Genomic DNA, 13575 nt, shown 5'->3' with positions numbered 1-13575 from the left:
AACTACCAAAATGCTTTATAACCCTCTCCTCCTGCTCAGCATCCTGCAGGGCTCTCCTCTAAGTACTTTGTAAATGAGCACACACCATGGGGATCATTCCCAAAAAGCTCTGTCCCTCCTACCAGCTGCTCAGCAGTGGCAACTGGAGCACTGGGATTCAGCAAATTGCCAGAGGTGTCTGATATTTGAAGGGACATTATGCAAGACTGTTTGCATCAGAGGAGTGACAGTGATGGAGATGACAGCAAGCACACACAAGTGCCAAGGATCCAGCTACTTCCACTGCAGCTGGACTTGGCCCAGGACTAGGAAATAGCCATCAATTCCCACTGCAGATGTGAAGATAAAACTTCCCCAGGCTCTCAAAAACATCACATCTTCAGCAAAAATCTCATCAGAGGTTTTCATTCCACCACCTTTCCCAGGCCAAACTATTCTTCTGGACTTCAATATAAATTGTTTGAGAGCTTCATCTTGAGCTCAAAATCTGAAGAAATAAGCAGCTGCTTTGAGCACTTCCCAGCTCCTGGTGAAGGGCAATTTTCCTTACATGGTGCCAGCAGTCCCCATCCCAGGCAGAGCTGTGTGGGTGAAGGCATGTGCAGCTCAGTTCTTCCACTGCATATGGAAACATCCATGCTGGAGCATTTACCATGAGGCTGTACAACAATTTAACTCCTTCCTTGGCACATCCATCCTCTGAACTCTGAGTAATCACCTGCTCAAGGCATCAGATCTGTACTCTCAACCCTGAAAAGCATCTTGTGCACTTTTATAAGAAGGTTCTGACATGGAAGAGGTGAAACTGAACCACCTCCCACAGCACACAAGCTGCACCTGCCTTTTCCAGCCCCTGTCTGCATTTCCAGCTCCATGGACAACCACAGGGCTCCCCTGGCACACTGCTCTAGCCACTATCAAGAGACAACACCCCATCACAGACTGAGACAAGAAAAACACCAATGCCAAAGCCAAGCTAACAGTTTTTCAGGGATGAAACAACAAGCCAGGCTGCAGCTCAACTGAATGGATAATTTCAGGAAAGTTCAACATTTTTTGTTTAGTCCATTCTCCTTGAAATTACCTCAAGATTCAGATTTAGAATACAGTTTAACAATTCCTGCAGGCCAGAAGATTTTTGCTAAATCCCAAGGCATTCTTCTTCTCCAGTTTCTTCCTTTTCCACTTAGGATAGACTTCAACTTGTTTTTGCAGACCTGCAAGCAGCAGCTCCTTTTAATTCCAGTGACTAACATCCTTCCTTCAGATCTCTGCCAAACCTCCTGTCTGCCAGATCTCAAGTGTCTTTGGCCTTGTTTTCTGCTTAACTAGGTTGCACATTCTCAAGACAAGCACTCTCAAGTCCATTTGCTAAAGGTGTGATGTTGCCATGTTGCTGGTATGAAACACTGTAATTGAGCTTTAAAGGTTTTTTTAACCATTTGTTCCTGTTAGGTAATGCATTCCTTGTATTCTTCCATCAGAAGTTTCTTAGTAGATACTAAAGAACAGACCAAAAGAAATGAAAACTCAACAGCCTATGCTGCTGCCATTTCAGCCAGGCAGTTTAGAGGAAGAAAATTACCAGATGGAAAAAAAAACCCCAAAAAATAGGTTTGAGGTTTTTTTTTTTTTTAACAGTTTCCTGCAAAGGGAGACATAAAATTGCTTGACCACAGCACAGTAACAGCTCTGCAGCTGCTATTTTGGAAGATGACAATCACTCTCTGATGCTGGTTAAACCTGGGCAAGAATACACATAAATAAAATTAATGCACTGCACCCCCAAAGTGGGAACAGCAGCACCCAACAGACACCTGCCACAGTGACCAGCCTGGGAGCTGCAGGGCTTAGGAGGAAAAACCCTTGATGTCTACAAGGGAAAAAATAAATGTAACATACACTGAGGAGGCCTAATTAAGAGAGGGTCAGAAAACCCTCAGATGCAGCAGGACTTGCACAGGCATCCAGGCTCCAAAGCACCTCACAACCCTTCCAACCCAAGGAAGGCAAATGCTAAATTTGTTCAGGTTGTTACAGTGCTCTGTACTGGAAGCATAGAGCTACATTTCCCCCCTACTTCCCAACATTCAACTGTGCCACATTATTTCAACCTCACATAAACAACAGCTCAAAAATATAAGTTTGAGCAAAGCACAAATGGCTTCCAATTCCAGGATGCATCAGTGGAGCCATCCTCTCTCCTGAGCCCTTGCTGAGGGACACTCCTGCTGCGAGAGGCTCAGCTGTCACCCAGGTCACAGCCCTGGGGACACAGCTCTTGCTGCTGGGCTGTGCTCTGTCCCAGGAAAGGCCAGGCCTGACACCAGCACAGCTCTCCTGGCTGTCCCTGCAGTGCCAGCACAGCTGGGGACTGTGCCTGTCCAAGGCATGTCCCACCCACATCCAGCACTGGGCTCTGGTCACAAGGAATTCTCTCCTTTAGGAATCTTCTTAAACCAGTTGTGCTGCCTCCTAAATGAAACATTTCCATGTGGAATTCAGGGTTGTGTGTGCTTTTCATCAGCTGCTATTGCTCCTTTTTCTTCATCTCTGCACTGACAACCCCTGAGGACATCTTCCTTCCTCTTTATGAAAACTCATGTCCAGTTCACTGTATGGTCTCTGCTGCTCTAATATTCTAACTCAAATTCATTCTATTCAGACAAAATAATGGTGAGGTCAGGGAAAATTCCCACTGCTTGCACTTGAATATTTTGTAGCTTCTGAGACAAGATTCCAAAGGAGTGCATGGAAGTTTCCAGCTCCCTGCAGCTGATTTGGCAGCCAACTGCATCCCACCAAAGACCAGATCTGCACACTGCCAAGGTCGCTGGTGAAAAATATGGCCCTTGCTCAGACACACAATGACCAAGTGAGTGTCTCTGGAATCAGTGATGAAAACTGAAACAGCCATTAACAATATGGAAGAAATCTGTCTCCTCTTATCACCTACTATTTCAAGAATAGCACATTACATGCAACTTGATGCATTTAACCAGGCTGTTTTACAACGAGGTATGCACAGTATATCTGACCCTCTGTAAATAAAATCCCTTAGAAGAGTCCAACACTTGGCATGGGATGTCCCTCATAGTGACAAACAGCTGCCATGTGAAATTTGAAGGAGTAAATCCTCCTTTGCATCATTTCAAGGTATTTGTGGGGTTTTCAAATAAATATTCCATTTTATTCATCTGCACAGATGAATAAAAGTTCTAAGAATCAGGGCATATTTTAGTAATGTCTTCTCCTATGTCACTTCATTCATATCCACTGTGACAGAGATTTGCTGCTGCTGTATTTCATTTCCTTCTTGAATTTCATTTCCTTCTTGGATTTCACTGGTGCCATTCCAATGGCCAAACTGCATCTTCCAAGGAAACCAAGGCCACTGCTTGAGAGCAGATGGAAAAGATGTCTCACAGGCTGGTTTGTACTAAAAATACCAGCAGGAACAAAGAAGTACAGGTTCACCAGGAGAATCTGTTTCCCTGCCTGACCAGTCCACTGGAATCCCTGGGATATTTCCAATACTAGGCCAAGAGCACAAGTCAGCACGAGCACAACTGTAACCTGTCTTTTAAAGAAAGCTGTTAGAGGATCAGAGGAGGTTATGAGCAAACAACTGAAAATACACACTCGTCCCAAGAGCCACTTCATACTGGCACATTACTGGTACTGTACTGCTTTAAGGAGAAAAAAAAAATTAAATACAGGTGGCTTCAGTCTTCTGTGTATGTTCTCTCATCTATGGAATTGCCTTTGGACAAAATAGTTAAAGAGGAACAGAGGAGAGGATACCAGCTCAGGTAACCAAGGATTTGGTAAACTGGAACTTAGGGCCCTCAAAAGTGAGTAAAAATGTGCACCCCAGAGGCCAAGCTGAGTGACACCTGGGCAGCTGCTCCAGGGTACAAACACATTCTGCAGCTAACACCACAAGCTGTGTTTGAGGATGTGAAAGACCAGGTTCAGCTGGTTTTACAAAAATATCCTCAGTCTGCTGGTAACAGACAACTGGAGGAACTCAGTGCTGCCCGCTACAGACTCCTCAGATTAGCACTTCTTAAAAATTAATAAAATGGTTTATTTTATATATACATATGTTCCAAAAAATTTATACAGTTAAAATATCAAATTAGTGATCTGGTAACAATACTGTTCAAAATAATCTCTTTTGTATGAACATTAAAATACACGTTTTTTTAAAAGCGTTTCCTTTTAGTGCTTCCAAAGCACAGCGTGTGCCAAGGCCACCTGAAGAATCTCCGTCCTCCTCACAGGATGAAAGAGAACTGAAGTCGGGGACCTGGGAAGCCTCAGGTGCACTTTCATAATGTCTGCAGACAAAACAGAAGAGAGTCTGAGGTAGATTGTTTAGTGACCATCAGGTGGTAACAGTCACAGGGCTGTCTTTAGCTTTCATTAACACAATAGCAGTTTCTTTACTCTCAATCTACACTGAATCTCAAGTTTAAAGGCATGGCTAGCAGTTCTTGGGAAAAAGACCCTTGTCTCTGTGGTGGCAACATGCAATTTTACCAGTGCAGGTGTTTCTGGGAGGGTTTTTTTGGGAACACACGGGCTCTCTCCACGATGCAGACAGTGTGTGCATTTGACAGTGCCCCATTTTAGTGCAACCTGCTGCCTATAGCACGTAAATGTCTAATGACAGCGTTCAAATGAGTAAATTCTCATCACCTGCAGGAGGGGCAGCAATGGTTATTTTCTTCCGCCTGTTGAGCAAAGAGCACCCTCCACAGGAAAAAGCCACACCTTTCATAGCAAATCCTTAAGGTTATAGCCCAGCTTCTGCCGAATCAGGCTCTTAAAGTTAAAGCTCCACTGCTTCTTCTCAGACTGTGACAGTAAAATCACTTGACTGCCGAGATGGTGAGGGCAGCAGCCTCGTCCTCTTGCACTCTTCTGTGGCACAGCAAACTCGTTCCTGGTCCGCATTGGTCTGGCTGGTTCATTATTATCTGCTGTTGACATGATTAACTCTGTTGGGTGGGCTGGTGAAATCTAGTTCCTCTAGTATTCTCTCTAAGTGTTGTATTAAGACCCGTTTTTTAAACCTGCAGAAGAGAGGGAGAGTAATATAAATTTCTTCTTCCAAAAATACAGTTGAACACTCAAGAATGTTCAGCCATAACAAATCACATTCCCAGAGGCTCTCTGTTTCCAGTAGGGAAGAGCTTGCTTTATTTCTGGCATTAGAATGGCTAAAAATTTTAATTTACTACATCTGCCCCTCCCCAGCCCACTCATATTTTGAGTTGGTCTTCAAGAACAACCTGTTATCTCTGTAATTCATATTTAAACTTTAAGGTCATTCACTACATAAAAATGTAACAGTAGTTTGACCACTAAAACAATTATAATTTAAATATGTCAAAAGAGAAAATCAGAATACTATCACAGATAGTTTACTATTTACTACTATGATCTAAATCAATACTAAATTAATGAGTCTGAGTCATTTCTATCTAAACAAACCTTGCTGCTTCCTTGATAGCAAATTCAATGAAATACTTCTGAACTTCCATAGGTCCTTGCACCTCCTCAAGAAGAGAAAATATTTTTTCATAATCTAGAAAAAGAGATAAAAATTCAACCAAGTATTAAAAATGAATGTTGCAGATAAAATTGCAGAAAAGCTCAAGAGGCAAGAAGGAAAAACAAAGCTCAGTTTCATGTATCTCTGTATGATAAAACACATAAGGCAAGAAAAACACCTGCACTGGCTTTAAGAGCAGAACACAGGTGACAGAATAACTTAAAGTAACACTGATGATCTGGGAATTCAAATGTGACACCAAAGATTAAGGTTCTCTTTAAAAAGCAGCAGGTAGGAACATTTATTCTCAGCAAATGCAGGCTGGTAGAGAGAAGCCTCCCATTTCCATGATCACAGTTACACACAGAGGGCCACCAAACCCTGATCTGGCCCTGAAGCCATTGTTTCTGCAAGCACAAGATGCCATTACATCTCTAGAAAGACAAATGATCAACTCTTAGTGTGAGCACAACACTGTCCCATTGGTACAAGGTAAATATGTCCACTGCAAAAGAATAAACTGGACATAATAAATCGGCAACAAATTTAAAACCAGCACAGTTTCATTATTTCCCATAACTGACCCCTGTATGAATACATTTATGGTGCTGTGATCAAGAGTCTGCTCAGAGTGATGCAGCAAGCAGAGGGAGCACAAATGGTGAGACCTCTGAACAAATTACATATTCAAGTCACTACAATTTAGCTTCTTTCCCTGATGACAGCTGGAATTCTGCAGCAAGACAGGTGACTCACACTGAACAGTTTCACTCTGCATCACCATTTACTAGGCATGAATTCGGTATAAAATTGGATGAGCCCACTTTGCAAACTGTCACTTTTAGTCTTGGACTCTTAAGAGTTTGCAACTTTTAGTGTTTCATCACTAATTAGTCTCACAATTAAAAAAAAAAAAATCGCTCTGCTATAAACTGGTACTATCCCTTTTCAAGCATATTCCAAGCTGCACAGCCTTACAGAGATGTGTCTTTGCCCTGCAAAAGGGAGTTTTGATGGACACAGAGCAACAAGTACACTTTGTGTACACAGGAGCAGCCTAAGGCAGAGTATTCAGTCTCATTAGATCATTTTTAACAAAACCAAAACCTCTGAAAGGTGCTGTTTTTACAGGGCACCTCTTACACCAGTTAACTTGTCTTCAAGGGCAAACCAAGGTGCCTTGGCACTCAACCTTCCAAGCACAAGTCTAAACTTCAACTCACCTGCCCAGCATCTCCTCCTTTTTTGCCCCTCCATTGCTCATTTATGAGCAACCAGAAATTACTCAAAATCTGAGTTGGGTGTATATTGAAAATAGCTCCTTCATTCCAGGAAAGCCTTCTCTCTCACACCACATATAATATATACTACTAAAACAAAGAAACCCAAGTAACTTACTTCTTCCAGGTTTGCGAACCTCTTTCATCACTTTAATTTTGATGTCAGCATTGCTTCCCTCCAACATGGTAGGTGTTATTTTAAAGGAATTTGGCACAGATTCAGAAGTAGACTCCATGGCCCGCTTTTGGTCATCTCCACTCACACTGTAATTCACAGGCCCTCGAACAAGTGCGTTGGTACCAGGTTTGTGATCCAACCCATCTTCACTTAAGCAATTGAACTCAACAGGCAAGGAGTCTAAATCATTGGGTAACATCTCATCCTCTCCCACAGCAGCTGGAACCACAGGAGCCATTTGCACAGGCAAGCCATCAATTTGCTTCTCCATTGACTGACAGTTTTCTGCTTTCTTCTCTCCATTGCCATCTTGGACAACATTGTTACTGGTATCTGCAAGTGAAAAATACAAATCTTACTGGTGCATAAGTGCAGCATCAAAAGAAGCAAAGAGAAGTAGCTCTGTATCCTTTTTGTTTGAAGTGCTGTGTAGCAATCTGACAGCACTGGACAACATTCCAATACTTTTATTCAGCTGTGGATGTGACCAAAGGAATAACTACTGGACTAACTGCTGCATGCCCTATCATTACTGTTAAGTCACCATGTTCTGTATTCTTAGTGCAATGTCACGACTCCTAAGTAAAATCACGTGTTCCTTGTCTTTCCCTAACCCAGCTAACAGAGTTTTCTTCTGACTCCATTTGCTGCAATAGGTGGGTATGAAAATTCCTATTTGTGGGAAAAAAAACAACTGTATTTTAACTTTCCTTCTTCACCACAGAATACACAAAGAAAAACTAAAGGTTGATCTGAGATACTTTCTATCACCAAACAGTTTAATTTCAGATTTCATCAGCTGTAGCAGCAACCTGTTCACCTAAGCCAACAGAAGAAACCCACTCCCACATAACAGCGATGCACGGATGCGCTGGCAGAACCTTTTCCCTTCCTCCCCAGATCCCCCCACCACCCGAGCTGCTGCACCAGAGCCCAGCATACCTTTACTAGCTGCGACCCCCTTGAGGCTCAGGTAGGAGGGGGAGCCAGGAGCAGGGGGGGGCCCCTTGCCCCCCACGTGGTTGGTGACGACGGGCGGTGCCTGCGGGCGCCGCAGCAGCGGGGACAGGCTGCGCCGCCGCTTCAGCGACGCCGGCGTGTTCGGCTCCCCGGGACGCTTGATCTTGTTCTGGGGCCCGGCCACAAACTCATCGGCCTCATCTATCATCATACCCTGGAAAGGAGTAATAATATCAGTAGCAGTACAAAGCAGCAACTGTTTCACCAATCCACCAAGTTGAGTCCCTCTGCATTCAGACTCGAGTGGCTTTCAGAGCACTTGACAGCTCTCAGAACAGAGACACCCAACGTAACCAGAGAGAGCCCAGTGCCACTCCCTAAAGCAGCACAATTCCATACACGTTCCTCTTGGACCACATGGGAGATATCCCTCCTTCCACAGGCTGCAAAGGTTAGCAATATATTGTTGCTGTGGGGTAGAAATTCTATGCACAAATGTTGTCATCGTATTGCAGGGGTTCCATACTGCTGTCTCCTTATCACGTAAGTTCCACACCTTCTTGGTGTTTCTCATGGGTAGCTCCTTAAAGCACTGACTCCTTCTTCTTCACAAAGCAGCCAACTGACTCAGTTCCCCTCTCAACCAACCAACCCACTCTTTTATAGCACTCTTCTTCTCACTGGTTACAGCTGTGGCCTGTTAAAGTCAGGCCTGCTCCTAATCTTTGATAATTGGCCCAGCTGCAACTCCTTGGGGATAAGATTATTTTCTACACTATCTTAATTTTCTTATATTCTATCCCCCTACACACAAATTATTCGAAGTTGCATTAAATACAAAGGAACAGCAGGCAGCAAGGCCCTTCCTACCTTCTTGTCCTGTTTAAATGGATTGCCAAATGTATGGAGTCTTTTTGGTTGATCTGGGTCAATTTCCCGAAGAGGTGAAGGCATCATTTTCAGGTATTCCTGGTAATTTCCCATCTGAGCAACAGGAACACTATGAAGGCAGTCTGCAACAGAAAAGAGTTCTTAATTTAGTCTTAAAATTAAGGCAATACAAACTTCATGCCTCAAATGTTAGCATTTAAGAACCTGAACTGATTATTTCTTTTGACTACAGAGGATGAGCTAAGACTACAATTGTGGAAATAAGCCTAATAAGAAGAAGAATAAAAAATAAGCAAGCTTAATTTCTATGCCAACAGCTGCATCTTTAGATCACCAGCACCTCACAAAAAACAGAGCAAGCTCCTCTCTGCCCTAAGCCCCCATCACTTTATAACACATTTCTACTGAACCCTGGTGAATATGAAAGCTCTCCCATGGAATTTATTTTTAAATTTCAAAGCCAGCATGACATCTTGCATGACAGAAGGCAAAGATATCCTTCCTTCCCCTTCAGAGTCAAAAAAAGGACATTGTCTGACTCAGCAAGAGATGCAATGGCAACCTCTGCCCCCACATCAAGATCCACTACCTTAAAGAAATAACAAAAATAGCTGTATTCTCTTCAAACTGTTAATGAAGAACTGTGATTCCTTACCTTCATCCTGCCCCAAGATAAGTCTGTGTGTTTTCAGAAGATTAGTTCTCATTCTCGTTAGCTGGTCTAGAAGACTGCGACGAGGAATATCATAGGCATTTCTGAATGCCTGTGGCTTCAAATCCTAGTTTTGTAACAAAATCAGTAGCTTTCAGTTAATCCATCAGTTCTCATGCATGGAGAAATTCCACTAAGAACTATAATAACATTAACTTTTAAAAGATGTTAAGCAACTTTAGACCTTCATAACTGGATACAGGCAGCTCAGTGGCTGTCTTTTCAACACGACCTTAGTCAGCATTAGTGCTTTCAGCTCCATTAAGAGTAAGCACATTAATTTGTGGATGAACAACAATAGCTGTCTTTTGCAGAGACTGGCACTTAAAACACAGTAATTTCATTTACTACCATGGGTTTTCAAACAGTGTCCCAGAATCAAGTGCAAAAAAATTGCATTTACTTTTCTCCCTCTTTATGTCTACGCTGTACTCATCACAGTTCAGCAAAAGTACTTCCTTCTACACTAAATCCATACAAGTTACACATATAAAACAGATGAGATTAACTACTTAGTCATGCAAGATCACGGTGCTGTTTACCTTGTTTAAAAGTCCTATGTGGAATCCAGCAAATTCTTTAACATTCATTTCTGACAGTCTCAGTGGAGATTCCCCAGTGATCCCTTGCAGCAGTTGTTTAAAATCCCTACTGTGTACCAAGGAGAGGCCACTGGAGTGATTTTTCACTTTTATTCCAATTTCTTGTGGAACTTTCTTACCCACTGAACCTATTATCCGTTCCGATTCTATTTTTGTCTAAAATGGAATCACACCGTGAGTTAAAGAATCAGCAGGCATTGCACATTTCCAGTACAAAACACACAGTACATTAGCAGCATAAAACTACAAATTTAGTTCCCTGCTACCTACCCAGGGATACATTGGATTACATAGATTAGATCTCAAGCATAAAGGAATCCTAATGTGCTAGCATATGGAAAAATATTTAGCCAGTGTATCTAAATTTATATGCCAGTAGGAGGTCTGTGAATATTCCCTGATTTTGCTGCAAGTCTGTGACTCTCTTGTGTCCCTGAAGAACCATCTTTAAATGGAAAGAAAAAACAAAATGGAAGGTAGGATCCTGAGGTTATAATAAAATTGCATTTAAAACAACAGTATTATTCAGATACAATAATAAAATTTCAGTTTATTTTTGAACCTATGAACTAAGGTTTGCCCTGTATGCTTGTAACAACATAAGGGAGAAATGTTGCAATAGAAATCTGGTTTATGAGTACATTTCTAAAAATGCATCACTTCTCCAATTAGCACAGATTTCTTATTACAGTTACAGAGAATTTTACTGTATTAACTTCTAACTGTATTCAGAGTTAAGGTTTTTTTTACCCACTAGCAATACCTCCAAAGAAAAAGAACACCCAACCAACCAAAACCCCAGAACCCACTGCGATTGCAAGCCACTTCCCCCAGATCTCCTCCTCTGCACAGTTTGCTTCATTATCTGTGGGAAATTGAATTTAAGGACAGCAGGAGCACAGCAGAATTCTGGAATTGCCTGTGCCTATAGAGGAGCTGGTAATGCATTCCACACATTCAAACTGTTCCATGTGCTGAGAACGCCTGTGAGAGCCACAGCAGCCATCTCCAGTCATCCCAACTCCACAGTGCAGATAAATCATAGCAATTTGCATATCACTGGATTACCAAAATACCACAGGAAGTTTTATGTCTAGTAGAGGCTCAGTCATTCAGAGGCTCTGGGATGTGTTTTGTGCATTCTTTAAGGCGGAGGATTTTTGCTTTGTAATTTTAAAGGCTGCTTGCCCACTGCTTTCTAGATACTGAAATGCTGTTTTAGGAGCTCCTCATGCTAAGGAGGAAACACTTCCAGGCCCTTACACCTGGGATGGCAGTCTTGGCAAAGAGAAAAAGATACACAGGATTATTTCCCACCAGGTCACACTTAACACATAGAAAGACTTTGACCTGAAGGAAACAGGAAGCTCAGATATAAAGCTTGAACTGTGATTTTACTCCCCATGGACAAGAATGTACTTTTTTTTTGGAAAATACACATTGCCAAAGGACACATGGAAATAAATATGAGACTGAAAGCAAGCCTCTGACTTCATCTGTGAAGAACAATGGCAAGAGCAGGCATAAATCCAATTAATGATTATCTTTGGAGTTTAAAATCTAGCAAATATTTAAAGTATAGCTGAAGAAGTTTCATTTGCATTCCTCTCCACCACTTACAGAAGGCACAATCACTGGCTACAGAACCATACTGGAATCATCCATATTTGCAGTGGAAATGCTCACCAATCTTCAATGATAATAAATGCTGCACACCCATATGAACGCCCACAGGGATTAACTGCTTTATAATGAGATTACCACAAACTAAATCATCAACGCACTTCTAATTGCAAAGGTTTCATCAATACTACCTGTTGGCTGAGTTTTTTAAGGTAAGAGATAACACTGTAACTAAGTCCACAATCTAAATTATCTGATATCAGATTTGGAGCTCCCATCATCCTTAGGGCTTTCTTTAATGGCTATAAGGAAAACAAAATACACAATAGTAAGAGAATAAGTATTTAAAAAAGAAATTTATAAGCTCAATTATAGGAAGCTAAGGCACATAGATTAGTGCTCTAGCTTTTCCACTTTTGGCCACTAAAATTCAAGTCTATTTAGATAACATGTGACATGAGTTTGGTGTCTAACTAGCTCACAATGGACATTATGCCACATCACCAAGACACCACAGAGCGTGGTGCCACTGGCAATTTCCACTCCAAGGCTCAGGTCCAGAATAGCCGGGATGATGCAAGTCCATATTGAGGTGCATTGTCCAAGCTACACGTAAAAGGTGACACAGTGCCTCCCTCCACCCTTTATTTGGCCCAGTCAATATCAGCTTCCCAAGCTGTAGCACTTCACCCATATTAACAAACAACCTAAGCTGCATTTTCCTTATCCATTACAAAAATGCCAAATTTGGCTTCTCTGAATGTTCTGAAGTACTTCTGGTTAAAATTCATTTAATATTTAATGATCAGAAAACACATTTATTAAACACTTAATATATTAACATAGCTACTCCTCCTCCTCCTCAGTATTTCTACAAATTTTTTTAATTCTTAAAAATATTTACTCTAATCTACATACCTCTGAAAGGCAGAATGTTAACTACCTAAAATGCCATCATAATTATGTAAAAAAACTTTACTGGGAAGAGGTATGATGCAAAGGACTCTGGCCACAGCAGCCACTATACCCCGGAGAATGAGATGAGAAGAGGAACATACCAGTAAGTAGTAAGGAGGCATTGTTTTTAAGTAGTTGTCAAAAGCCTGTCTCCACTTCAGATTTGGCTTAAGTTTGTGAACCTTAAACAAGTCATCTGCAAAAGGAAAACAACAAAACAAGGTGTCACTTACACAGTCCCAGACCTTTAGCTTTGTCCAACATCGTACGTGCCAGGTTTCCCCCCGTTTTCTCCCCTCACCCATCTCCCAATGGGGCTTCCCCCCAAAAACTGCTCTTAACCTGAGGTGTGAAGGATTGGGAATCCCCACTCCTAGCTGCAGTAGGTAATCCAGAGCAAGTCCCCATTACAAGCAAACTTACAAGGTACACCAGACTTAAACACTGCACACAACTACCAGCAGCATGGAAGGTGCAACAGATCCACCTGTTAAAGAGTTTCACCTCCCTTGCCTCTCTCTTGCACATCAGGGAGTCCCTGGATCTGATTAAATCAAACAACATTAATTTGGTTCCAGCTCCATTTTCAAACCAGCTTTCTTCTGTTCAACCTGTATGATGAATTCTGGTCTCCAGTAAAAATATTCTTTGGCATCAAAGGGAAAAAATAAAACAAGTCAAATCAGGGAATCCTTCTGGACAGCTTTGCTGGACTTGCTGCCAACAGCAGCAGCTACACCTGGCAGACAAGGGGTTACCTCCAGCCACAACACCTGCCTCGTGCCAGGGCAGCAAAGTCTCCCACAGGT

The 13575-nt window shown here is 42.1% G+C and overlaps 1 protein-coding gene across 6 annotated transcripts in view; it reads right to left on the bottom strand.

Moving 5' to 3' along the window:
- Positions 1-4066: 4066 nt before the first annotated feature.
- Positions 4067-13575, bottom strand: part of LOC134425766 (integrator complex subunit 6-like) — a 39735-nt gene continuing 30226 nt past the window's right edge. For 2 of the 6 annotated variants that reach the window (XM_063170720.1, XM_063170721.1), the window contains exon 11: positions 12868-12962. Coding sequence is in view for 2 of the 6 variants with exons in the window: in XM_063170718.1 (XP_063026788.1) it covers positions 4982-5081; positions 5503-5596; positions 6962-7354; positions 7964-8195; positions 8852-8994; positions 9528-9651; positions 10127-10342; positions 12001-12111; positions 12868-12962 (1508 nt within the window). In the remaining 4 variants the exon portion in view is untranslated. Of the gene's footprint in view, positions 5082-5502; positions 5597-6961; positions 7355-7963; positions 8196-8851; positions 8995-9527; positions 9652-10126; positions 10343-12000; positions 12112-12867; positions 12963-13575 lie in introns of those variants that run through there. The other 4 variants (XR_010029760.1, XR_010029761.1, XM_063170718.1 and 1 more) reach the window with 4 other exon arrangements.

The sequence above is a fragment of the Melospiza melodia genome, chromosome 16 (genome assembly GCF_035770615.1).
Source record: "Melospiza melodia melodia isolate bMelMel2 chromosome 16, bMelMel2.pri, whole genome shotgun sequence".
Taxonomy (NCBI): Eukaryota; Metazoa; Chordata; class Aves; order Passeriformes; family Passerellidae; genus Melospiza; species Melospiza melodia.
Note: the sequence above shows the minus strand (reverse complement) of the source record. Positions and strands in the feature narration are given on the sequence as shown.